Source organism: Heptranchias perlo, chromosome 22 (assembly GCF_035084215.1).
Source record: "Heptranchias perlo isolate sHepPer1 chromosome 22, sHepPer1.hap1, whole genome shotgun sequence".
In the NCBI taxonomy this organism is placed as follows: domain Eukaryota; kingdom Metazoa; phylum Chordata; class Chondrichthyes; order Hexanchiformes; family Hexanchidae; genus Heptranchias; species Heptranchias perlo.
This window is the reverse complement of record NC_090346.1, coordinates 4,167,200-4,194,487: the sequence shown is the minus strand read 5'-3', so window position 1 is coordinate 4,194,487 and position 27,288 is coordinate 4,167,200. Positions and strand designations below refer to the sequence as shown.

The 27,288-nt window shown below is 44.2% G+C and overlaps 1 protein-coding gene across 3 annotated transcripts in view; it reads left to right on the top strand.

The window, feature by feature from the left end:
• The window catches only part of tbl3 (transducin beta like 3), a 62,581-nt gene that overhangs the window by 17,080 nt on the left and 18,213 nt on the right, over nucleotides 1-27,288 (top strand). For 2 of the 3 annotated variants that reach the window (XM_068002836.1, XM_068002837.1), the window contains exons 12-19: nucleotides 1,955-2,013; nucleotides 2,143-2,249; nucleotides 3,166-3,313; nucleotides 4,594-4,824; nucleotides 15,377-15,447; nucleotides 16,854-17,010; nucleotides 17,900-17,958; nucleotides 20,381-20,484. In XM_068002836.1, coding sequence (XP_067858937.1) covers nucleotides 1,955-2,013; nucleotides 2,143-2,249; nucleotides 3,166-3,313; nucleotides 4,594-4,824; nucleotides 15,377-15,447; nucleotides 16,854-17,010; nucleotides 17,900-17,958; nucleotides 20,381-20,484 — 936 coding nt within the window. Of the gene's footprint in view, nucleotides 1-1,954; nucleotides 2,014-2,142; nucleotides 2,250-3,165; nucleotides 3,314-4,593; nucleotides 4,825-15,376; nucleotides 15,448-16,853; nucleotides 17,011-17,899; nucleotides 17,959-20,380; nucleotides 20,485-21,458; nucleotides 21,875-27,288 lie in introns of those variants that run through there. The other variant, XM_068002838.1, reaches the window with a different exon arrangement.

Below are 27,288 nucleotides of genomic sequence, written 5' to 3'. Positions count from 1 at the left end.
ACCTGGATGTTGTCCAGGTCTTGCTGCATGCGGGCTCGGACTGCTTCATTATTTGAGGGGTTGCGAATGGAACTGAACACTGTGCAGTCATCAGCGAACATCCCCATTTCTGACCTTATGATGGAGGGAAGGTCATTGATGAAGCAGCTGAAGATGATTGGGCCTAGGACACTGCCCTGAGGAACTCCTGCAGCAATGCCCTGGGGCTGAGATGAATGCCTCCAACAACCACTACCATCTTCCTTTGTGCTAGGTATGATTCCAGCCACTGGAGAGTTTCCCCCTGATTCCCATTGACTTCAATTTTACTAGAGCTCCTTGGTGCCACACTTGGTCAAATGCTGCCTTGATGTCAAGGGCAGTCACTCTGGAATTCAACTCTTTTGTCCACGTTTGGACCAAGGCTGTAATGAGGTCTGGAGCCGAGTGGTCCTGGTGGAACCCAAACTGAGCATCACTGAGCAGGTTATTGGTGAGTAAGTGCCGCTTGATAGCACTGTCGACGTCACCTTCCATCACTTTGTTGATGATTGAGAGTAGACTGATGGGGCGGTAATTGGCCGGATTAGATTTGTCCTGCTTTTTGTGGACAGGACATACCTGGGCAATTTTCCACATTGTCGGGTAGATGCCAGTGTTGTCGCTGTACTGGAACAGCTTGGCTAGAGGCGCAGCTCGTTCTGGAGCACAAATCTTCAGCACTACAGCCAGGATGTTGTTGGGGCCCATAGCCTTTGCTGTATCCAGTGCACTCAGCCGTTGATATCAAGTGGAGTGAATCGAATTGCCTGAAGACTGGCTTCTGTGATGGTGGGGATATCGGGAGGAGGCCGAGATGGATCATCCTTGTCTTTTGCACTCACGTGCTGGACTCTGCCATCATTGAGGGTGGGGATGTTTACAGAGCCTCCTCCTCCCGTTAGTTGTTTAATTGTCCACCACCATTCACGACTGGATGAAGCAGGACTGCAGAGCTTTGATCTGATCCGTTGGTTGTGGAATCGCTTAGCTCTGTCTATAGCATGTTGCTTCCGCTGTTTAGCATGCATGTAGCCCTGAGTTGTAGCTTCACCAGGTTGGCACCTCATTTTTAGGTATGCCTGGTGCTGCTCCTGGCATGCTCTTCTACACTCCTCATTGAACCAGGGTTGATCCCCTGGCTTGTTGGTAATGGTAGAGTGAGGAATATGCCAGGCCATGAGGTTACAGATTGTGCTGGAATTCAATTCTGCTGCTGACGGCCCACAGCACCTCATGGATGCCCAGTTTTGAGCTGCTAGATCCAAAGCATGTTGTGGAGGGGGAGATGAGAATTTTTTTCAAGTTGTTAAGATCTGGAATGTACTGCCCAAAAGGGTGGTGGAAGCAGACTCAATATTAACTTTCAAAAAGGAATTGGATATATACTTGAAAAGGAAAAATGTGCAGGGCTATGGGGAAAGAGCAGGGGTGTGGGATTAATTGGATAGCTCTTTCAAAGAGTCAGCACAGGCACAATGGGCCTCCTTTGCTGTATGATTCTATGTCAATGAAACACATCCAATTACTTCAGCTAATTTAGGTTCTGATCTTTCCAGCAATATTCTGAGGTCACTGTGTGCATTAGGGACAGTTTACGATTGCTAAAGTGAGATTACCATTACGTTGAATCGCTGTACGTTATATAAAATCTGTCATAATTTCAGGGCACATGTATTTCATTTACTTTTTCATGTAAAAGATCATTTTAAACCAGGTTGTTTTATTTCCCTTTCTGGCTGTGGAATAGCTCTACTGACAGATGTTTGCCTGTTTCCCCAACTGTCAGGCTGATACTGCAACTATCAAAGCCTTGAAAAGAAACCAGAAATGAGCTTACATTAAAGTTCCGACATAAAATAAGGAAGTTGCTTCTTGGTCCTGCTGAGTGCAAAATCTGTACTGTGAATTATGGAATGTTTTCCTTTTATTTTAGACACTGTATTAGCCCTGGATGTGTTTAAAAAAGGAACCAAATTTGCCAGTTGTTCTAAGGTACGTTTATTTTTTCAAATATTTTGATCTAATTGTAAAGATGTAATCAGGGTTTAATCCATTTTACAATACAAATAAACTCTGCATAACCAGTTTTTATATTTTAATCATTTTTCTCCCATGTTTCAGGACAAAACCATTCGAATCTGGATAATGAATAAAGAGACCGGAGAAGTGAATTGTGTGGCACAAGGTCTAGGACACGCCCATGTTGTTGGTATTATTTCCTGCTCAAGGTATGAGTGTTTTGAAAAGTGCTCCCTTTTTTTCAAATTGAAGCCTCAAAAAAATACTCTTGCTACGAGATCCCATGCATGTCTGCATTTGAGATGGTGAAAACTGTACTAAATTGGCTTGATTTAAAATTTTCGAATCCCTCCATGGCCTTGCCCCTCCCTATCTCTGTAACCTCCTCCGACCCTACAACCCTCCCAGATCTCTGACCTCCACTATTCTGGCCTTTTGCGCATCCCAGATTTTAATCGCTCCACCATTGGCATCCGTGCCTTCAGCTGCCTCGGCCCAAAGCTCTGGAATTCCCTCCCTAAACCTCTCCGCCTCTCTACCTCTCTTCTATTACGATGCTCCTTAAAACCTAGCTTTTTGACCAAGCTTTTAGTCACCTGTCCTAATATCACCGTACGTGGCTAGATGTTAAATTTTGTTTGATAACGCTCCTGTGAAGTGCCGTGCGGTGTTTTACTACATTAAAGGCACTATATAAATGCAAGTTATTGTAGATTAAACTTGGTGAAATATTAACTAACGTATACTGGAGAGTGCTTCTTTAAATCTATACCCTTATAACATTGTCCTCTCCCTCTGACAGGAGTTCAATACCATATAAATAGAGTGACCATTGCTTTCAGGCTTCACGTCCTGATGATGCAATGTTATTTTTTTCTATTGCTAACTTCTCGTGTCCCACCCCAGGGACTTTCACTTTAGTAGATTTATTGTCCTTCAGTTGAAGATGAAAAAAGGATCATTGATGCCCCTAATTGATGATTTGGTCATATTCTGACTACTGTTTAATGTTAGATTTATGTTAATATTCATTGCTGACTTGTGTACTACAACCTGATTGCAGGCTCCAACATTGTGTGCAAATTCTTAGTACTGACTTGCTTTTTAATGATTTTCTAATTACAGATTAAAGGAAGGTTTCATAGTTAGTGGTAGCCAGGACTGCACCATAAAGCTGTGGAATCTTACAAAATCCCTAGGGGCCAAGAGCGGTGAGAAAACTGCGGAACTTGAAGTCCTTCGTGCTGGTTTGACTGAGAAGGCTCATGACAAAGTAAGAAGTTGTGTGATATAAACTATTATCAATGCCTAAGCAATAATGAAACTGCTTTCTGGAGGAGGGCATCATAAAAAGGATGAAACTGGTTGTTGAGTTAGAACCATAGAAATTTACATCACAGTGGGACTGCACTCTTGTTCTATACAATTGGCTAGGCATCTCCAGCAATAGCTTTTCTTCCTGCAGCCATTATATTGTTCCTCTAGGATCTATCCTTGTCCCCCTTCTCTTCCTCATCTTCATGCTGCCCCTTAGCAACATCATCCACAGACGTAGGATCGTAGGTCAGTACAGCCAGCTTTACCTTCCCACCACCTCTCAACCCTTCCACTGCTGTGTGTTGTCAGATTGCTTGTCCGATTTCAAATCTTGGATAGCTCACAATTTCCTCTAGTTAAACATTGGGAAGACTGAAGCCATCGTCTTCGGCCTCTGCCACAAACTCCATGTCCCCGTCACCAATTCCATTCCCCTCCAATCCTCAGCATCTTAATTTGACATCGAATTAAGCTTCCGACCCAATGTCCTTTTCATTACAAACTGCCAACTTGCACCTCTTAACATCGGCCACCTCCATCCCTACCTCAGCCCATCTGCTGCTGAAACTCTCATCCATTCCTTTGTGACCTCCAGAGTCAAATACTCCAACACTCTCCTGACCAACAGCCCATCCTGCACCCTCCTTAAACTTCAAGTTGTCCAAACCTCTTCGCTCACATCCTTTCCTGCTTATACATCACCCCTGTCTTCATTGATATATATTGGCTCCTGGTCCTCCAAAGCCTTAGATTTAAAATTTCCATCCTTGTGTTAAATCCCTTCATGGCCTTGTCCTTCCTTATTTTTTGTAACCTCCTCCAGCCCTACAATTCTTTCCATCCTGACCTCTTTGTTCCTCTGACTCTGACCCCCTTGTGCATTTTCCTCTCCCCTCACTTTGCCCCACCATTGGCGGCCATGCCTTCAGATGCCTAGGCTCTGGAATTCCCTCCCTAAACCTTTCCGCCTCCCTCTCTTCCTTTTGAGACCATCCTTAAAACCCATCTGTTTGACCAAGCTTTTGTTCATCCCTCTTAAAATCTCCTTTACTGGCTTACAATTACGTCTCTATGAAGCATCTTGGGATGTTTTGCTACATTGAAGGTACTTTATAAATGTTGTTATAGTACAGGGTATGAACCTTATTGCACTGAAAATGAGACCCTTCGCTAGTTAATCATCTGAAAAGGAAGCTATGTTTTGTTCTTAAATGTATCCTATTTGTTTTTTCATAGGATATAAACAGTATGGTAGTCTCTCCAAATGACAAGCTAATGGCTACAGGCTCCCAGGACAGAACAGCAAAGCTTTGGTCAGCCTCTGATTTCTCACTCATGGGAGTGTTTCGAGGCCACAAGCGTGGAGTTTGGTCTGTCCAGTTTTCTCCCATGGACCAGATCCTAGCCACCTCTTCAGCAGATGGCAGCGTCAAACTGTGGGGACTTCAGGACTTCAACTGCTTAAAGGTAGAAAGCGTTATATGGAAATAGGAGAGGGGATATCTTAATGTGAAAAAGAGGCCGAGCTTCCCCATTTCCATTGCGTGCCATTAAAAAGGGAATTGGATGACATAGCAAAATCACACCCGGGGGGGTCGAAGCGCGAGGCCGATCGGAGCACGAGGCCTGGGCGATTTTAACTCCTGGACCTCGTTTTACTGTTCCCTCGTGGACTCCCACCTGAAGCTGGTGGGAATGACTTAAAGCCTGACTGGTGGGAGCAGGAAACAGTGTGGCTGCAGGCTGCAGGAAATGGTCCCTGGCAGGATAAATGACGGTTGGTGTTGGGGGGGGGGGGGGGAGGAGAGAGGAGATGATCGAGGGTAGCCCCGGGCAAGGAGCTCTCTTGCTCATCCTGACCCACAAGGAAAGTTTACCTGGGCCTTTTCTGGCTATGATCCTTGCCTGTCGCCAGCCCAGGACTGTGGGCCTTACTTGACCCAGAGTTAAAATCGGGTGCACGTTGCAATAACGTCATCGGACCTCAACTTTGTCTCTGTCTGGAATGGGTGGCTGTGCCGAAGCCAGAAAATCCCCAGTTAAAATGATGTGCTTGGTGAACAGTTTGGGAATGGTGCGGTGAGCCCCCAGATGTAATTTTACCCCCCCACTTGCCCCATTACTGTTGGGTGCACTAGGTTAAAATCTGGGCTCTTGTTTTATTATTAGTAAGCGGATACAATAAAAGACCTGTCATCTGATCTGCCTTACTCTCTTTTTTAACCTTGGTGGTATCCTGTGCTCTGGGACCTGACCTTTCACCTTGGTTTCTTAATTTAAGGTTGAGTAATCTCAATCCAGTTCTCGGTGAACAAGAGTTTGTAGCACAAAAGTAACTGCAATTTATCAGTCTCACAGTCTCATAAGGACGGTGAAATGACATTGTTGCTGTCTCATGAATCCAGTAGTGCATTCTCTTCAGACTTGGCTGGCTGTGATACGGAAGCTCTAAGTATGGATGAATGGTGGCTGTTGTAAAATTAACTTTGAATGGCCCTTTGTTTAAATTGTCAACTATTTACTGACTTGCAAAAATTCTTGGCACACCCAATTGATACTATTAGATTTGAATGTGGCACAGTCTGGCTTCCAAGTATAAACAGGAAAAATGTTCAAATCCACAAGAAATGCACTACTGGATTCATGTGACAGCAACAATGTCACTTCACCGTCCTTCTGTTCATTGAATTTCAGGTTCTCTTGCTCTTCCTCTGCAAAAGCTGTTTAGCATCAAAGTAAAATGTTACTGCTACCTGACCAGCATTGCATGAAAGAGCTGCATTCATTGTCTATAACTAGCAGATCTCTTATGATGTTGCTCATGGTAAGTCAGGATTTACTGTTTCATAACAATGTGGGTGTTTATGCCATTTGAGGCATAACATCAGGACCACTGATCTACACTGAACAAATGAGTCAAATTCCATTACTTAAAGAAAGTATTCTGGGATTTTTACTGTTCATTTGGAGATTGAATTTCACAAATTGTCCATTATTCTGTGAAAACGAAATAAGTTGCCTTTTATATTTTACAAATAGTCCTTTACCCGTATATTTAATTTCTACCCCTTACCATTTTTAAAGCTGAGAATACACAAGATACACCAATAGGAGGTAGCTATCTGAGGGATTAAATTGGTTAACCCCCGAAAACAGGGGCAGGGATCGCGGTGTGCAATTAACCCATGCCCAGTCATTGCGATGCAGGCAGCACGTAATGTTCATGCTGCTTGGTGATTTCTATAATTGCAGCCAGCACTACCCGCGCTGTGGAGTGGCTGCTCACCAGCAGGGAGCCCAAATATCATGAGTGGCTAGCACCACTTAAAGGCAGACTGCACCTCTTAAAGGGGAGGTGCATTGTGCAGGAAGTGGTGGAAGTCAGTGGTGAAGTCAATACGGTAAAGCATGGTGATGATGGGAACTTTGGAATTTTTAATGAGCAACAACTTGGCTGCTCAAAGTTTGCTGGACTCTTCTGTATTTTCAAAATATAAGATACGGGTCTGAACGGTGATCAGAAATCACACGCGTAAACACACAGATGCAGGTCCCGTCCTTAGCTTTACAAACTGTTGAGTTCCTTCAAAACATTGAATAAAGTCTGCTCAGCACTACACCCCCACCCCGCCCCCCCCTGCCCATCACCCACCTACCAACAAACTCTTTCAATCAGATATTTCCTCTCTCCCTCACACATTACCACTGTTGCAAGTCGCAGACCCACAACTCACAGGTCACACACATTGGCAGCTATTCAACCATGACAGCCACATCACCCAAACATCTTGCAGGACACTCACTGACACACTTCCTGCTTTCTTGCAGGAGAAGGTGGCGCATAACAGGAGGCAGCAAGTGGCAGTGGCTCCATGGGACAGCATTCCTGTCCCACCCCTGCCACTCCGCCAGTGCCCTTGCTGTTGCCTGTCAGGAGTAGGCCATTTAGCCCCTCGAGCTTGTTTCGCCATTCATCAACATCATATCTGATCTGTGACCTAACTCCATATACCCACCTTAGCCCTATATCCCTTAATACCTGTGTGAGGTTAAGACAGTGCATTGGCTGGAACGTGGAGTTCCAAAATCGCATCTGTCCCTTTAAATCAGCGTTGCACACTGATCTACCTCATGATCTCCCTACCTAACATGGTGCCGGCGTTCGTTAAGTGCGCATGCTCTAACGCCTTTACCAATATGGCATCCTGTGCACGTCATGCCGGAAGTGTGTGTGTGCGCATTGCGGACATCATTTTGGGTCCTTAGGAGTCCAGGTAGCGCCTACACAACAGGCACTATGCGGCCCAATTCAGACCCCCTGGTATTTAGCAGTACTGGAGGTTGGGAATGGCGTTTAGCTGACTTGTGGACAGTGCTGCGTTTTGGTAACAATGGATAATAGTCCTGGAGTGGGGAGTCCTGGAATTTGGAATAATGGAGGTGTCCTTTTGATCTGGTACCATTGTGGAAGGGGAAAAGTGGGGTTTGGTACAACTGTGGTAGGTGAACCAGAGTTTTGGCACAACTAGGGGCTGAATATGAGATTTCATTCCCTGATGGATTCCTGGGACACTATTTTAAAATGAAAGTTTGGGAGTGGGGGGGGGGGGGCAAAGAAAATCGGGTTTTTCTGGAGCTGGAAGGAATCCCGGCTCCAACCCGCTGAAAAACGCGCACGACCCAGAGTCATCTGGGTGCGCACGCCATTCCCAAACCCGGAAGTCCCGCCGGCAATTAAAGCCGATGGGATGATATTTAGACCAACAATTCAGCTACTGAAAGTGTTTCCCGTGCTGTGTGAAGCACGCCATGGGAAAGTAGTCGGGCTTTAACTGGCAGCCATTTGGCCATTTTGACAGATGGGGATAAAAGGTGAGTTATTGCAGCAGGGCACTCAGTTCTCTCAGACAAACTTTTGGCTGGGGGATCTTTGTGTTTAGACTGAAAATTCTTAGTTCACGCTCAGAATTGTTCCGTCAACACATATTTACCAACTTTTCGGACCCCCTCAAACTGACACCATCAGGATGGGGGGGCGCAATGGCTGCACTCATGAATACATCCGAGGAGGAGGAACATCGCCATCCTCGCCAGGCACGGCGTGCACCTCCGCCACTTGCAGCTCCACAACACAGTGGTGCCCCTCAGACACCTGCACGAGCACAGGGGAACAACAGAGGGACCGACATCGCAGGAGGCACTACCCTCGTAAGAGGGTCTACTGACCGAGGCTGAGCTTCCTGGACCTCTGAGGAGCAGTGCCTATGGGAGGCTGAGAGTGAGTTGCCAGGTGGCTGCAGACATCTGCAGCCTCCTTCATGCCGAGCTGCTCCTGGCTGGGTCTGGTGGCATCTCGTTGCCCGTCGCAGTTAAAGTCCCCATTGTCCTCAATTTCTTCGCCTCCGGATCATTCTAGGGTGCCACCGGTGACATCGCCAGGGTCTCAGTCGTCTCCCCACAAGTACATAAGACATGTCACCGACGGTTTGTTTCGCAGTGCGTCGCACTACGTCAACTTCCCCCATGGACGTCCTCAGCCAGGGGGAGAGGGCAGTGGGTTTCCACTCTGTGGCTGGCTTCCCACGGGTACAGGGTGCAATCGATTGCACGCATATAGCAATCCGAGCACCTCCACACGAGCCAGGACTGTTCATCAACAGAAAGGGATATCACTCCATCAATGCGCAGCTCGTTTGTGACCACGGGAAATGATTTCTTTACGTGTGTGCAAGACTCCCTGGCAGTTGCCATGATTCATTCTGAGGGAATCCAACATCCCAGTCCTCTACCACGCACCAAACAGCCTTAAGGGCTGGCTCCTCAGGAACAAGGGATACCCCCTGCACAGGTGGGTTCATCGAAATGACGACAGCCACATCGCCACCAGGTCTGTCATTGAACATGCAATAGGACTGCTGAAGATGCAATTTTGGTGCCTGGATCAGTCTGGGGGAGCACTTCAATACGCACCATTGAGAGTGGGTCGAATTATAGTAGTGTGTTGTGTCCATGGTGCAACAGAGAGGGTTATCGGTTGATGAGGCCTCATGCCCTCATCCAGTATCCACATCTACCATGAACATTGAGGAGCAGGAGGAAAAGGAACCCTACGGCAGAGCAGCGGCTCACCTGGCTGCTCGTGAGGCCAGGGAGTCACTAATATTTGAACGCTTCTTATAAGGAGATCACAAAGTGAGAATAGTCCAGTCTTCACACCACCTAGAAAGAGCAGTGCTAACACCATCCCCCTGCAGCCCCCCTACTCTCAAAACAGTCCTGCAACTACACATACACCCACTGTAAAGTCACCCACTGGTGGCATCAAGTCTTGCTGTTCATGATGAAGCAAATGGGAGGAATGGGCAAGACATGGCAGCAGTGGTGAGAATGATAACATCTAATGTGACTTTAACAAAAACCAAATATAAATGACAAACATGACAGTCTGTCAGACACCCTTGTGCATACCCTTCGTGATCACAAAAGCTTAGCCTTTCTCTTCCTACTATTTCCAGGTGGTGCATCCCCTGTGGCTGCAGCAGAGGTAGTGGCAGGTTGCTCATGTTCATGCCCTGACTGCTTAGATGCTTTCTGCCGACGCCCTCTGGGTTTTGGAGCCCATGAGGGCCCCGCCAAAGACTGCTCCACCTGCACCTGTGCAGGGGCAGACTTGGCCACCTGGAGAGGAGGCAGCATTGCGGGTACTGGTTGAGAGGGGTGAGACGTGGGTGTGCTTTGGGTGGCGTCCCCACTTCCACGTCCCCTTTCGCCATTCATTGGGGCGAGTTGTCAAAGACAGATCGGGAAATTAAATTAAAGGCTTTGACAGTTGAAAAGCAATGGCAAATATTTAAAGAAATATTTCAATATCCTCAACAAATATACATTCCATTGAGAAATAAAAACTCTACAAGAAAAGTGATCCACCCGTGGCTAACTAAAGAAGTTAAGGAGAGCATTAGATTGAAAGAGGCCTATAATGTTGCCAAGAAGAGTAAAGCCTGGGGATTGGGAGAGTTTTAGAAACCAACAAAGGACGACCAAAAAATTGATTAAAAAGGAAGAAAATAAATATGAAAGTAAACTAGCAAGAAATATAAAAACGGATTGTAAGGGCTTCTACAAGTATGTAAAAAGGAAGTGATTAGCAAAAGTAAACATTGGTTCCTTAAAGGCTGAGACAGGAGAAATTATAATGGGGAATCAGGGAATGGCAGAAACGTTAAACAAATATTTTGTATCTGTCTTCACAGTGGAAAGCACAAAGCATACCAAAAATAGTGGGGAACCAAGGGGTAAATGAGAGTGAGGAACTTAAAACAATATCACTAGAGAAAAAGAACTGGACAAACTAATGGGACTAAAAGCCGACAAATCCCCTGGACCTGATGGCCTACATCCGAGGGTTCTAAAAGAGGTGGCTGCGGAGATAGTGGATGCATTGGTTTTGATCTTCCAGAATTCCCTAGATTCTGGAATGGTCCCAGTAGACTGGAAGGTAGCAAATGTAACCCTGCTATTCAAGAAAAGAGGGAGAGAGAAAATAGGAAACTACAGGCCAGTTAGCCTGACATCAGTAGTAGGGAAAGTGCTGGAATCCATTATTAAGGAAGTGGTAACAGGGCACTTAGAAAATCATAATATGATTGGGCAGAGTCAACATGGTTTTATGAAAGGGAAATCGTGTTTGACAAATCTGTTAGATTTTTATGAGGATGTAACTAGCAGGATAGATAAAGGGGAACTAGTGGATTTAGTATATATGGATTTTCAAAAGGCATTCGATAAGTTGCCACATAAAAGGGCTCATGGGATTGGGGGTAATATATTAGCATGCATGGAGGATTGGTTGAAGGACAGAGAGTAGGGATAAACGGGTCATTCTCCGGTTGGCAGGCTGTAACTAGTGGGGTGCTGCAAGGATTGGTGCTTGGGCCTCAGCTATTTACAATCTATTTTAATGACTTCGATGAAGGGACCAAGTGTTCTGTATCCAAGTTTACTGACTCTGCAAAGCTAGGTGGGAAAATAAGCTGTGAGGAGGACACAGAGTCTGCAAAGGGATATCGACAGGTGAGTGGGCAAGAAGGTGACAGATGGAGTATAATGTGAGAAAATGTGAGGTTATTCACTTTGGAAGGAAGACTAGAAAAACAGAATATTTTTTAAATAGTGAGAAACTATTAAATGTTGGTGTTCAGAGAGTCTTGGGTGTCCTTGTACAAGAAACACAAAAAGTTAGTATGCAGATACAGCAGGCAATTAGGAAAGCAAATAGTATATTGGCCTTTATTGCAAGGGGGTTGGAGTACAAGAGTTAGGAAGTCTTACTACAGTTGTACAGGGCTTTAGTGAGACCTCACCTGGAGTACTGTGTACAGTTTTGCTCTCCTTATCCAAGGAAGGATATACTTGCCTTAGAGGCGGTGCAATGAAGGTTCACTAGATTAATTCCTGGGATGAGAGGGTTGTCCTACGACGAGAGGTTGAGTAGAATGGGCCTATACTCTCTGGAATTTAGAAGAATGAGAGGTGACCTAATTGAAACAAATAAGATTGAGGGGGCTTGACAGGGTAGATGCTGAGATTGTTTCTCTTGGCTACGGAGTCTAGAACTAGGGGGCATAGCCGCAGGATAAGGGGTGGGCTATTTAAGACTGAGTTGAGGAATTTCTTCACAGAGGGTTGTGAATCTTTGGAATTCTCTACCCCGGAGGGCTGAGATAGATAGATTTTTGGACTCTAGGGGAATCAAAGGATATGGGGATCAGGCTGGAAAGTGGAGTTGAGGTCTAAGATCAGCCGTGATCGGATTGAATGGCGGAGCAGGCTGGAGGGGCTGTATTGCCTACTCTGCTCCTATTTCTTATGTTCTTAACCCTCTCCTGGGCCAGGCCCACATCACTCCTACCACCCTGCTGGAGAACAGTTTGGAGGACATGTGTGATGCCTTGTAAGCGCAGTTGTAAAGTTTCTGTCTGCCTGTTTAAGGCGGCAGAATGTTGTTCACCCTGAGTCCGAATGGCCGTTGTCAGGGCCTGAATGGACCCATTCGTGAGCCGTGCTTAAAGCTCAATGGAGGCTAGCCTTCTCTCCATCGCAGACATTCCTGAACTCACCTGCGCCACTATCTCAGACATTCCCGCACGTATCTGTGCCACCATTCCACTAATACAGGATTTGGACTCCTCCATCCTCTACACTATTGTGGATAGTGTGCGTGGCACCTGTTCCAGTACCTCGCAAATGTGCTGCTGTCCCTCGATCATTCTCCTTTTAAAGGATGGCCCCTGGGGTTCAGCATCTGCGTCCAGCTGCGCAGAGCCTGGAGAGGAGAGCTCCCACCGACTCAGACGCTCCACAGCTGCCCCTGCCATCAGTGTCTGCTCACGCTCACTTGTGTGTGGTGGCTCACCAGGTGCCAACCCAACTATTTGACTACTCGGACCCACCGAGGTGTGAGTATCTGCGCTGGTGGATGTCTCACTAAGATGTGATGATGGGCCCTCATGTGATGATGAGTGTACTCACTTTTACTGACCCAGTTAGGTCATTGAAACATTTCCTGCATTGGACGCAAGTATCTTGGAGCTGTCTAGCCCCTCTGCTGCTCCATTCTGTCTCCTTGCTTCAGCAAAAGCCATTGGAGCAAATTGAGACGCTCCAGCTGACAGCAGGTCATGTGGGTGCGCAGACTGCCCGTTGCGCAGCTTTAAGTTGCAATCGCATGAGGAACAGTAAGTTTTTATTATTTGGGTTACCCGCCGCACTTTTAAAATCGTGCCCCTGGTGTCTGTCAGCAGTGGGGTGGGGGGGGGGGTGGGGTTGCAGAGAGGCAGGGCATAGACGTGACTGTATTTGTTTGGGGGGAGAATCCCATGTGTGGCAGCACTGTCGTGTGATTTTTTTGGGGGGGGAATTCTGTAAACATTGAAATTAGTGTTTTGTATTTTGGTGTGTGCATGCGTGTTAGCCTTTCAGTTTGCTTTTAAACAAAAACTCAATATAAGTTTTACCTGAATGCAGATTTTGAAATTTTTCTTCTTGCTTTTCTTCAGATAATTTTGAAACTGCTAGAATATTCCGTCAGTATAGTTGACTGGAACTGAAGCATCCTGGGAAATTGGGTACATTGCCCATGCTCAGACTGTGTAATCCAAATGCAGATCACAGATCACAGATCACAGATCACACCTCTCGGCAAAAATATCAAGTCCACTCCCAGGCTTTTGGGAAAGGTTGAGGCCTTCATTTAAAAACTTCAATGAAGGCATTAAAATACACTAACAATTTAATTAATAAAATTAAATTTTTCACCATCACATGATTAAATTTTTTTTATTATTTTGGATCAATAATTTCAATTATGGAGGGAAAATAAAAGGTACTTGAAGAAAATTTTCAGAAAGCATTTTTAGCGGTTAATGGTAACCTGTTGGCCAAATTGCACAATCGGGATATTGTATTCTAACTATAAAATAGCTGCTATTTTATAATCACAGAATGTGACTCTTTTAACTTGAAAATACTTATCACAGCATCGCCTACAGAAGTAACAGGTACTAGAATTACTGTGACTTTTCAATGAAACACACAATCATCATTTAAAGTTTAATACATAACAGATTGATAATACATGAAGTATCTTGCATATGCTTGCACTTTCTGTTAAGTAACATTTCATTCTTTCTGCCATGCTTGTCTGTCACAATGAAACTTGCTTATTCATTTGGCTTTCCTCTGATTGAGTCCTTGACGATTGAGCTCCAAGGTAGATGGCGATATTGCTTACTATCTTCATGGACCTCCCAGCTGTGTCACTAAGATTTCTACAACGCCACTCGCCTTGGTAATGCTAAAATAGGGCTTATAGCCTGATGCTAACCTGCCTCTCCTCTCTGCCGCCCCTCCGTAGCTAAACAACCAACCAGATGATTTCTGACGTGACCTCAAATTCCTGCCTCTACTATCTCAGCCCCTCCATAATCAGATTGCTTTGACCTCAACCTGACTGTGAGGCCTCCAGCCCTGTTTCTCCTCTCCTCCTCTTCCCCACCCCCCACCCCCCCACCGACTTCCCCCGTATCAAAAGCTATTTTCTAGCAACTGTACTTTTAGCCTTTTTCAAATGGAGAAACAATTTTAAGAAGTCACTGTTTGGAGCCCATTTGTGGCAGGGAAGTCCTTGGTATCCCTGCTCAGTGCTTTCACATATCATGGCTGCCCAATTTGGTGCTTCCACATTCCAAAGTTCCCCTTCTGGACCTTTACAACATGCTTCACACCCTAAGACCATGCTCCCAAAGCCCTAGGACTGCACTACCAATGCTACCAACCCACATACCCTCCCTCACTCCCAATTCCCCACAACAGATACACACAGTCCTTAAAACCTGCCTTCAAACTACCTGTGTCCTGGTCTCTTTTTAAAAGCTGAGCAATAAAATCAACTACAGTTAAACTAACTTTTAATAGTAATCAAGGCCACTGATTTATGGCTTCCATGCAAATTCACAGATAATCAATGAATTCTACCCTGATAATATCACAAACACTCCTACAGTATTCTTTAAATAAACATACAACTTGTGCCATTAGCATAAATTGGTGACTCTTATTATGTATTTTCCAACTTGCCAGGACAATGCATTGGGGAGATTTGCTAGTTGAAGCAAAGCAATTCAAAAAATCAGCATGGTGCCAGAACTGTGCTAATGACATTTTAGAACGCCTATAATGACTGGTTGATTATTCATCCATCCACTTAACTGTAGAAAATCATTGGCAACATTTCGTGTTACTCTGCTGCATAGCTGTGTCACCAACCCATTTATTGGTTTGAGGTCTTGTGCAAATTCCCTTTGTCCCTATTTGATCTGCACTGACTGGGTTAAGTTTGTAGTAGTAGATAATTATTAAAGGGCTGGTGTATATTTTTTGGCTGTCTTTGTTATAAATAACAGTACTGTTTACAGGATGATGAGCTTAGTTTCATTTACCTCACTGTTTGCATTCTCAGACATTTGAAGGTCATGATGCTTCTGTGCTGAAAACTATTTTTGTCAGCCGTGGAACTCAGCTATTGACAAGGTACGGTTATAAAATCTATTACATATTAAAAATAATAGGTGAGTCACAACATCCCATTTCAAAATGCATTGGTATCACAGGAACAGGAGAAGGCCATTTAGCCCCTTGAGCCTGTTCCGCCCTTAAATTAGAGCTTGGCAGATCTGTACTTCAACTCCATTTACTCACCTTTGCTCCATATCCCTTGATACCCTTACCCAACAAAAATCTATCAATCTCAGGCTTGAAAATTTCAATTGACCCAGCATCTGCAGCCTTTTTGGGGAGCGAGTTCCAGATTTCCTCTACCTGTTTGGAAAAATTGCTTCCTGATTTCACTCCTAAATGGCGCAGCTCTAATTTTAAGACTATGCCCTCTTGTTCTGGATTCTCCCACCAGAGGAAATGGTTTCCCTATATCCACCCTATTGAGTCCCTTAATTTTAATTACCTTGATTAGACCACCTCTCAACCTTCCAAGCTCAAGGGAACACAACCCAAGTTTATGCAACCTGACCTCAAAATTTAAACCGATAGGCCCTGATATCATTCTGGTGAATCTGCACTGTACCCCTTCCAAGGCTATTATATCTTTTCTGAGGCGCGGTACCCAAAACTGAACGCAGTACTCGAGATGGGATCTGACCAAGGCTCTGTACAACTGAAGCCTTTTAAATTACTTTTTGTACCTGTGCCCTAGCTTTTAGTGATTTGTGGACACAGACACCCCAACCTTTTGCTCCTTCACAGTACCATTTAAGAAAATATGCCGATTTGTCTTTCTCTGATAGAAGTGGATGACGTCACACTTCCTCACATTGAATTCTGCCTGCCATGGTTTTGCCCACTCACTTAGTCTGTCCATGTCCCTTTGTAACTTCCTGCTCCCATCCACACAACTTATTGTGCCTCCTGACAGTGTCATCTGCAAGCTTGGCTATACAACTCTCTATTCCTTCATCGACGTCATTAATATATATGGTGAAAAGTGAACTGGGGCTATGGATAATCACATTATAAAAGTGTCCACATTTACCTGCAATGCCTGCTATGTGTTATGATATACCTTATCTTAGGGACAAACCTGGAGAAATGAGTGCCTGTTCAGAATGAAGAATTCTTATTAGCACAGATAGGTTCTCTTTTTTTAAAATGGGGTCTCTTCAAATATCGTAACCCATTCTCCCGCCCCTCCCCCGCCTTGGTCCAAATCTCCCTGAACTCTGGAGGGGGGTTCACACCCATTGAAAAATAAGGAGGGGAGAATATTTTTGGGGGGATATACAGTGAGATCTTACTTGGTGAAATGCAATTTTTTGATTATAATAACCATCAGATCAGAATTGGGTGCAAAAGGATTTGATACAATTTTATTGTAAACTGATACTTTCATCCAGCATTTTTAAATGTTTTTGATTTATCTGCAGTGGGTCTGATGGCCTAATGAAGCTGTGGACCATCAAAACCAATGAATGCATAAAAACTTTAGATGCCCATGAGGGTAAGGTGTGGGGTCTCCATTGTAACAAGAAAGATGATTTGGTTGTCACTGGATCCGGAGACTCGCGCATAATTATCTGGAAGGTATGACAAATGAAATCACTGATATGGATTCTGAGCAACTTACTAAACTATGTTTTCAACAACACTACAGTTTTTCTCCTTTTTACATTCTCCTTTTCTGCTACCATACTCTCAGCCAAGAAGCAGGAGAATCTCATTTGCTCGTGATGTTCACTTCTGTGGGTGGGGCAGGATCCATCCTCTACTACTGCAATGTACACTATAGAGGTGAAACTCCCATCAAGTACTTCTGATTCAGTTGGAATTTATTTCTTAATTGCAAAAGGGGACTGAGCGGTGCACTTTGGGTACTGGCCTTTTTTCTCTGGGGCCTTTGTTTGAATCCAACTATGACTAAATGGACAAAGGTTGTCAGCTGACTGTACTTATTGAGCAGTGTGAATCCAGCTGCTTGGAGCTAAAGCACTAAACTGCCTTAAATTCAGCATTATTTGGCAGTAAATCAGCAATCTCAGTTGAGAGGCTGGCGTGAGCAATGTGCAGTAGTTGTTGCTCCTCCTAAAGCTGGCCAAAGTGGCAGGAGCTTTACTCAAGCTGTAGTGGACCCGAGTGCTGATGCTAACACTAGGTGGCCAGAATGGAAAGCGTTTAAATCCCCTGCACCAATATCCTTCACAAAAAAGAAAGTGACTTAAAACCTGTTTCCCCTATTTTCTCCCCTTTGTGCATCTTGGACCATTCACAATTTCAGATGGGTAGATGCTGTTGGCATCTCCAAAGGCACACTACAACTTTCTATCAGTACAGCACCTGACATCTCTGCTGAGCTACCTTGTGATTGCAGGGTGGCATGGGGAGACATAAAGGATCAAGTGTGACTAGCTTTGTTGCCCTATTGCTGCTTTTAAAACAGAAAAATCCCAATTAAATGTTCTTTTTTGTGCTTCAGGATGTGACTGAGATAGAGCTTGCTGAAGAGCAGGCCAAGCAGGAAGAGCAAGTATTGAAGTGAGTTTGAACAATATCTAAGGGCTTAAACAAGTTTAGCTTGGTAGGAAACAGTCACACTGACGGTAAAATGGTGCAACTTTAAATCCAGAATTAGAACCCCAGCTGACTCGAGAGTAAAGCAGAGTGAAACTTCTTACATGGACTCTCGCTCCACTTTGCTCTCAAGTCTGATTGGGCTCTGAATTCAGATTTAGGTATCGGGTGCAAAGTAAAACTATTAAATTTAGATTTGTTGTGCAAATGTACTCAGTGTTATCTAATGAAATTGATGTGTTTTGGGGTTTTTTTTATACAGGAAATATTCAGAAAATACTGCTTTCATTCTTTTAAATGGGGGAAGAGTAAGTCTCTTTAATTAATTTGTATTAAAATACAATATTCCAAAAGGGATTATTTCTTCATGATCCACATAGCTTCTGTTTGAGACACGGGCCTGGATTTTTACTCTGGGCGATGGTGGGGGTGGGGGACGATTTTGACCTCAGGACGTCTTTTAAATTTTTTCAGCAGGATTCCCGCGCGACAGCCAGCCAGATTGACAGGCTACCTGTCGGGCGGGAAAGCGGGCGGAGAGCGGATGCCAGGTAAGGCTGATATCGGTGGTGGGTCGGAGACATCGGGATCAGATGTGTGTGCGTGTGTGTGTGTGTGTGTGTGTGTGTGCGTGCGCGCGCGTGGGAAAGCCGATCCTATGTGTGGGACCGCGGCAGGTAAGCTTGTCAGGCCTGGAGAAAACACTCCTGCTCCTCCAGGCCCACAAGCGGTGCGATGAAGGCACATACCTGTTGACCCGGCCTGTCTCGCCTCCTCTTGCGTGGTGAGAATCAGAAGGCCCAGGAGTTAAAAATTTAAAAAGTTATTAAAATGGAGGCCCGCAGCCTCCTTTAAAAGATGACCGACCCGCCTCCTGAGAGCGGATTGGTTGCCGGCCCATCGACCCATCTCCGTTAAAACCTGAAGTGGGCGGGTTGGGGTCGAGATTAACATTTTTACAATTTTCAACCTTCCTAACTGCCCCCAACCCGCCATCCTTGGGGGTTAAAATTACCCCAGGACGTGGCTCAGTTTTTTTTTAATATTTCATTTTTATAGTAAAACAAGTTTCAAATTGGGTATCTGCACTCACCCGAGAGCACCCACAAACTCTTTAGTTGTGCCCCTTAGTCTTTGTAGCCAGATCTCAAGACTGGAGTTGCTGCATAGTGTATAGAAATCTTGAAATTCAGCCAATTCAGTTAGTTTTATTATCTTGCCATAGTGTGTAGGGCAACCATTAATATACAAAGAACAATCTTATTTAATCACTAATGAAAGCCTACTTTATCTCCTGTCTTGTCCTATCCTCTCCGAAAGGCCCTAACTGTTGTTGGTTTATGGTTCCATGAGCTCTGGTTGCCCCTTTAGTACCTTGCCCAAATATTAATTCTCGGTGTTAGCCTAGATAGTGAGTGATAGAATCATAGAAGTTTACAACATGGAAACAGGCCCTTCGGCCCAACATGTTCATGTCGCCCAGTTTATACCACTAAGCTAGTCCCAATTGCCTGCACTTGGCCCATATCCCTCTATACTCATCTTACCCATGTAACTGTCCAAATGCTTTGTAAAAGAGTGATGGTAGGTTATTTGACCGTGGGGGCACCACAGAGATTTTACTATCAACTGTCACCCACACATGCGCACTTTCCAAAAGGAGTCACTGAATAGCGATCAGGAGCAGAAACAAAGACTTTCCCTCCCCTATTTTCAGAGTGCTGAGGCTGTTTGTAGTGCCCCTACTGTCGCTCTGACTGATGAGGAAGGAGCAGCATTATTAAGCCACAGAGAATTATGTTTTTAACCTGCTTATCTGTATGAAAGTGTCCATTCATGCAGGATAAGTATTTTCTCCTGTGCTAGTAATTGATGCACTCTCTGACTTGATTGATTCAAGTCATGCAATTATTAAAGATTCTAATTACTCTGCTCATGTGTAAAGGCAATTACTGCTCAGAATGAGATGTCTCCTTAAACTTGTACCATCTATAGTGAGTATTATCCCAATCTGAGGAGGAAAGTGCAACAGAGGGGTCTGTGAGCTGTTCACCTGCTCTTCCATCGATAAGTAAATTAATATTTCATACAAAAATTTAGAATAATTAAGAAATAGAGGCTTTCTATTTCTTCCCACCACTAGGGAGGAGGAAAGAAGAGAGGCATGAGCATTAACTGTTGGTGCTTTTGTGTAACTATTTGCAGTTGATGACAGCTGTTAGAACCCAACAACTGTAATAATGTGTGAGGGGTGACCTTTTTAGATAGAAAAAGAAACATAATGTCTTACTATCTTTTCTTCATCCTTCCTTTTAGTCGGTAATGTTCACAAGCCTAAAGCAATCTCGGGTGCTTATGTCATTAAAACAAATCTTTCTGTTTAAAGGCAACAAGAATTATCTAATTTATTGCATGAGAAGAAATATTTGAAGGCTTTAGGATTGGCAATCTCTTTGGAACAGCCCCAAACTGTGCTTATGGTGATTAAAGGTAAATATGATGATGTTACCATCAAACTTGTTTTTTACTTGTCAGCTTGTTTTGTGCAATTCCATGCTGAAAAAGTGTGACTGGATCTGATGTAACCAGTACTGCTGTTTTAATTGCGGAGATATGTTGCATAACTTCTAGTTAAGCATTTTACATTCACAGGATGTCCCAAATTGTTTCACAGCCAATGAATTATTTTTGAAGTGACATCACATGTAAGCAAATGCAGCAGCCAATTTGTGCACCGCATATGATCAGTTTTTGGTGACATTGTTTGAGTGATGATTGTTGGCCAGGATGCCAAGCAAACTTGCTGTTTTATTCCCTGAATAGTGTCATAGGATCTTTTACATGTTATATTATGTACTTAGCATGTGTAAAGGCCATCAGGTCTACACATGCTTGCTTATTTCTTGCAGGACTCATCCCCATGTCTGAAAACTTTCCTTCCCCACCTCCTGGGAGAGGAACAAAAACATGGAGACCTCCAGCAGTTGAGGATACTGTAAGATAGATTCAGTCTTGACACCAATATGGTTACCAGTGATTTTATTGATTTCCAATCCAAACATTTAACACACTTAATGTCTAAGCAAGCGTATATACGGAGATCTGAGCCTTATTATCGGTTCAGTCCCTGGCAGAGGGCATAACTTTCCTTTCCTCAGCTCGATGTTCTTCGCTGGTGTCTCTGCACTAGATTTATTTTTTGTCTGCGTTTTTTTATACCTTTTTAATCACCCGAATCCTGAACCATCGAAACTGTCGGGGTTGGCATCTTCCCAGCCTAACTAATCTTCCCTTATCAGGCAGTATGCATACTGTCTGCTTTCTGACTTGGCTGCTGATCAGGTTAACCTTTGTTTCCTACCCGGTATCACAGAAGAACGTGAGATGTCTTGCACGCAGCTTAAATGGTTAATGCGATCAGGGGCCATCTGTTTACCAGTTCTGCTTTTCCTATTGTTTCACAGGTACTGGCACTTCCTTAATCTGATAATCACCTCCTGATGTGATTGCCTTTTGACTTGCTTGCAAGTTCCAACAGTCTTTTTTCATCTGCTGCATCAACAGTTCTTTATAGGTTTAAACCAGGTCATACCAAATACACAAGGAATGACGGTGAAGTAAGCAGTAAAGATGTCAGTTTCTAAATCCTTACAATACCTCTGTCAAAAATTCTACTCCGACTCCTCAGAGGTGATCAGGCAAGCCCCAGGAGGTCCGAAGCACATGGTTACTATCCAAAATCTTACCTTCCTTCAGCCGTGATCTTGTAGTTTTCCAAAACTGCATCTAACTCCATCTTGAAGGAAGGCAAGGAGTCAGACCTCATTACCAGTTCTGGATTGTTATTCCACAGGTCGTCTATCCGCTGAAAAAAAATAAAACTTCTGCACCTCTAACCTCATTCTATGCTTTCTCAATTTAAATTGTTGGCCGCTAGTTATACCTGACCCTATCATCTCAAACAGTCTTCCCACTGATATCATATCGATGCCCTTAATAGTTGTAAAGACCTGAAGCAGATCCTCTAATTATGTGCCTTTTTCAGCGAATCCAAACCGAAGGCACGAGGTCTATCTCTTTAGCAGCTTAATGCACCTCGGCCAAGGATTGTCCTCAATGACTTTCTCTTTACTTCCTTGTTGAGGGTGGTTGGGGAGGGGGGGTGGAAATACGTACGCAATGCTCTAAATGAAGTCTCACCAAAGTCGTCATGGCTCTGGTTTTATACTGAACAATCTGGGCAATACATCCAAGAGCCCTGTTCACTTTGGCTGCAGCCTTCTGACACTACACTCGAACCTTTATGGAGTGGTCTCCCCCAGAATCTTCCTGTCACTTTTAGTCTACACCCACTAATAGCATATGCAGTACCTTAATTCTGGTAACATATTTGTATAATTGCACACTTATCTACATTAGAGAACATTTGACAGTCTTTGGCCTACTTTTTCAATCTGCCCAAATCCAGTTGTAATTATTTCATTCTTGTAAGGTTTTGACTCTACTGCCCAATTTAGTACCATTTGCAAGTTTAGTAACTCTGCCATCTATGCCCTGCTCCAGATCTTTAATAAGCATAAGGGGACCCAGCACTGAACCCTAGGGCACCACACTAGTGGCGACCCCATTGGGAAGTAGTCCCATTAAACCCGACTACAGTACTTTAGTCAATTTGTAATCCATCTCACAATATCACTCGTGACACCATGGGACTTAATTTAGCACGCAGTCCTTCATGTGGCACTTTGCCAAAATCTTTTGGAAATCCAAGCCAAAGACATTTACCGGATCTCCCATTTTATTGACTTCAAAAATCTGGATCAGGTTTGTCAAACATGACCTCTGTTTCCTGAAGCCAGATCTGGTATTCCCTATCAAGCCCGAGCATTTTAGGTGATCATTAATAGCACCCCAGTAGTGTGTGGAGTTCAACCTTGGAGGGAATTGAGGAATTGAGCCTCGAGATGCAGTGAGCCTTCGGGAGAGATGGGGCAAGAATTGGAGGGGGTGACGGTGGTTGGGTAGCATCGCTGAGGACTGGTATCTCTGTATCTGTGCAAGCTGGGGAGTCAGTAAGTTGGGTTTGATTGTATTAGTTCAAGGGATACCTGTTTAGATTAGAATGCGATGGGGGTGGGGGGAACAATTGAAATCTGTGATGTGCAGGACCTGCGCGGGAGGTCCTGGGCGCGTCAAGTTTCTGGGATTACCATGGCTACTGAGAACGTCTGACTATTTGCGCTCAAGCGGGATGCTTCTCAGCTTGAGGCACAACCAGCAACGCGAGAGGCTGAAGGGTTCCGCAGCAACCTCTGGTAAGTGTCAGCCCTGGCTCATTGGTATCACTGTCTCACTTCTGAGTTGGCAAGTCATGGGTTCAAGTCCCACTCCAGAGACTAAAGCACGTAATCTAGACTGACACTTCAGTGGAGTACTGCTAAACTGGCGGAGGTGATGACTTTCAGATGAGACCTTAAATAACGGTCCCATCTGTCCCCTCAGATAGAAATAAAAGATGCCATGGTACTATTTGAAGAAAAGCAATGCAGGAATCCTCCGGGAGTACAGCACTCTCAAACCGGCTTTCAATGAGGGTAACTACACCTCAGGGGAGTGTAGTCTAGAGCACATCCACGGCACCGTTGGACAAATGACTGCACAGAGGGCGCAGCGAAGTGTAGCAATGCAGTGGTCAGAGGGGATTTGATAGACGGGCATTTCTGCAACTGCTGATGTCAGTCTCACATGGTGTGTTGCCTCCCTGGTACCAGGGTGAAGGACATCACTGAACGGATGCAGAACATTTTTTGGGGGAAAGGGGATCAGCCAGAAGTCGTGGTCCATATTAGAACCAATGACACAGGTAGGAAAAGGGTGGCGATCCTACAGACAGAGTTCCAGGAGCTAGGAAGGAAGTTAAAGAGCAGGCCCTCAAAGGTAGTAATCTCTGGATTACTCCCAGTGCCACATGCTAGTGAGTAGTAAGATAAGACAGGTTAACATGTGACTGAAGAAATGGTGCAGGAGTGGGGGTGCTTCAGATTGCTGGGGCATTGGGACTCGTTCTGGGGCAGGAGTGACCTGTACAGGACTGAGGCACTAAATGAATACTTTGCATCAGTCTTCACTAAAGAAAAGGATGCTGCCAGTGTCAGGATGGGATGCATCCTAGGCATCTGAGGGAAGTAAGGGTGGACATTGTGGAGGTTCTGGCCACAATCTTCCAATCCTCCTTAGATGTGGAAGTGGTGCCAGAGGACTGAAGGATTGCAACCCTGTTCAAAAAAGCGGAGAGGGATAAACCCGGCAATTACAAACCAGTCAGCCTAACTACGTGTTGGGGAAACTTTTAGAGACATTAATCTGGGACAAAATTAATTGACACTTGGAAAAATGTGGGTTAATAAATGAAAGTCAGCATGCATCTGTTAAAGGAAAATTGTGTTTGACTGACTTGATTGAGTTCTTTGATGAAGTTATGGAGGGGGTTGATGAGGGTAGTGCAGTTGATGTGTATATGAACTTTCAGAAGGCATTTGATAAAGTACCACTGAATAAACTTGTTAGCAAAATTGAAGCCCATGGGATTAAAGGGTCAGTTGCTGCGTGAATACAAAATTGGCTAAAGGACAGAAAGCAGAGAGTAGTGGTGAATGTTTTTTTCCAGACTGGAAGGAAGTGTGCAGTGGTGTCCCCCAGGGGTCTGTGTTGGGACCACTGCTCTTTTTGATATATATTAATGTCCTGGCCTTGGGTATACAGGACATAATTTCAAAGTTTGCAGATGATTCAGGAATGTAGTAAACAATGTGGAGGATAGTAACAGACTTCAGAAGGTCATAGATGGAATGGTGAAATGGGCAGACACATGGCGGATGAAATTTAATGCAGAGAAGTGTGAAGTGATTCATTTTGGTGGGAAGAATGAGGAGAGGCAATATAAACAAAATGGTACAATTTTAAAGGAGGTGCAGGAAGAGAGACCTAGTGGGTGTACGATCACAAGTCTTTGAAGGTGGCAAGACATATTGAGAAGGCTGTTAAAAAGGCATATGGGATCCATGGCTTTATAAATAGAGGCATTGGGTCCAACTGCAAGGAAGTTATGCTAAACCTTTATAAACACTGGTTAGACCTCAAGTAGAGTATTGTATCCATTTCTGGGCATCACACTTTAGGAAGGATGTCAAGACCTTAGAGAGGGTGTAGAGGAGATTTACCAGACTTATACCAGGGTTGAAAGAATCTGGGGGTCTCCTTGGAACAGAGAAGATTAAGGGGAGATTTGATAGAGGTGTTCAACATCATGAAGCATAGAGAAATTAAGGAGAAACTGTTTCCAGTGGTAGAAGGGTCGGTAACCAGAGGACAGATTTAAGGTAATTGGCAAAAGAACCAGAGGCGACATGAGAGAAAAAAAAATTGCGCAGCGAGTTATGATCATGATAGCACAGCCTGAAAAGGTGGTGGAAGGAGATTCAATAATAACTTTCAAAAGAGAATTGGGTAAGTACTTAAAGTGGAAAAATTTGTAGTGCTATGGGGAAAGAGCAGGGTGGGTGGGACTAATTGGATAGGTCTTTCAAAGAGCAGGCACAGGTACTGCGGGCCGAATGGCCTCCTCCTAAGCTGTATCATTCTATAATTCTATTTCTTTTTGTTAACTCTGCTTTTTATGCTGTTCCTTGTCCGACAGACTCATTTATTAGCCTTCAAATACCTTTTTGTTTTAAAAGCGCAAGTTCCCTAACTAAGACCCAATGAAGCCATTTTGGTTTTCTTGCATTAAACGCTCTTTCTTCCCCACCCCTCGGGGATTTGAAAGGCTCCACAATTTTTCATAGTTTTTTGTCCCATTTCCTTTGCACTTTGCAATAATCCTCACCCAGCTCTTCCTATTTAACTGCTGCTTGGTCTCCATTTCTGTAAACCATGCCTTTTGAAAATTCAGCACCGGCATGCTAGTATCCCTTAGGCCTCTGTTTAGCATCTTATCTAAAGATGGCACCTCTGACAATGCAGCACTTCCTTAGTACTGCAATGAAGTGTTGGTCTAGGTTATGCGCTCAAGTCCTGGAGCGGAGCTTGAAGCTACAACCTTCTGATTCAGAGTTGAGATTGCTACTCCACTGCACCAAATTAACACTAAAGTAGCATATATTCCCTGTCCCAGATGTTGCCTTCCAGTGATTTCAGTGACATGTACTGTTGTTCCTCACTGCAGCAGTGAGGTTGGGTGGGAGAGAAAAATGTTCCACATTTCAAAGCAAATAAAAGGAGTCCCCAGCAATTTGAGCAAAACAAATCCCTGTCAAATAAGCCCTGGACGTATTTAGGTGTGGTGCCCAATTCAGTTGCAAGTTAGAGTTAATCTCTAAATTATAAGTTAGGAACAGGAGAAGAGCATTCAGCCCCTCGAGCCAGTTCCGCCATTCATGGCTGACCTGTATCTTAACTCCATCTATCTGCCTTAATTCCGTAACCCTAACAAAAATCTATCAGTCTCCGTTCTGACATTTTCAATTGACCCCCAGCCTTAACAGCCTTTTGAGGGAGAGTTCCAGATTTCCACTACCCTTTTTATGTGAAGAAGTGCTGACTGATATCACCCTGAATGGCCTAGCTCTAATTTTAAGGTCATGTCCCCTTGTTCTGGACTCTCCCACCAGAGGATATAGTTTCTCTCTCTACCCTATCAAATCCTTTAATCACCTTAAAACCCTTAATCTTCTGTATTGAAGGGAATATATGCTTTGTTTATGCAACCTGTCCTCCTAATTAGCCTGGTATCATTCTGGTGAATCTGCGCTGCGCTGCACCCCCTCCAAAGCCTATACATCCTGCCTGAAGTATGGTGTAATTCTTAGTATTGGATAAATCATGCACCTCACTCCAAGAGGTATGTGATTCACTGTTGTGAATTACACTGTGTGGTCAAGTTGTAAAATCTAGGGTATTTTTTTCTTTGCTAATCGATAGGGAATTTTATTTGAGTAGGTTATTTTTGTACAGTAAGCTAACTAAGTACAGGAAATTTGAGTTTTATACATGTCACAAATCAGGGACTTTCTGAATACTTTTTCTTCTGCCTAGCGCAAAGGAGCAGTTCCACAAGCAAGCCCGTGCTTCCTGTGAACCGCGCATGACCATATGTGCAGTAATCTGACACAGTGGGCCACAGAGTGAATAATAAAAAAAAATCCAGATTACCACCATTAGCTCCTGATCTCTCTGACTAACAAACAAATAACAGACTAAGTTTCAAATCAATTTTAATAAGAAGTAAAATTTAAA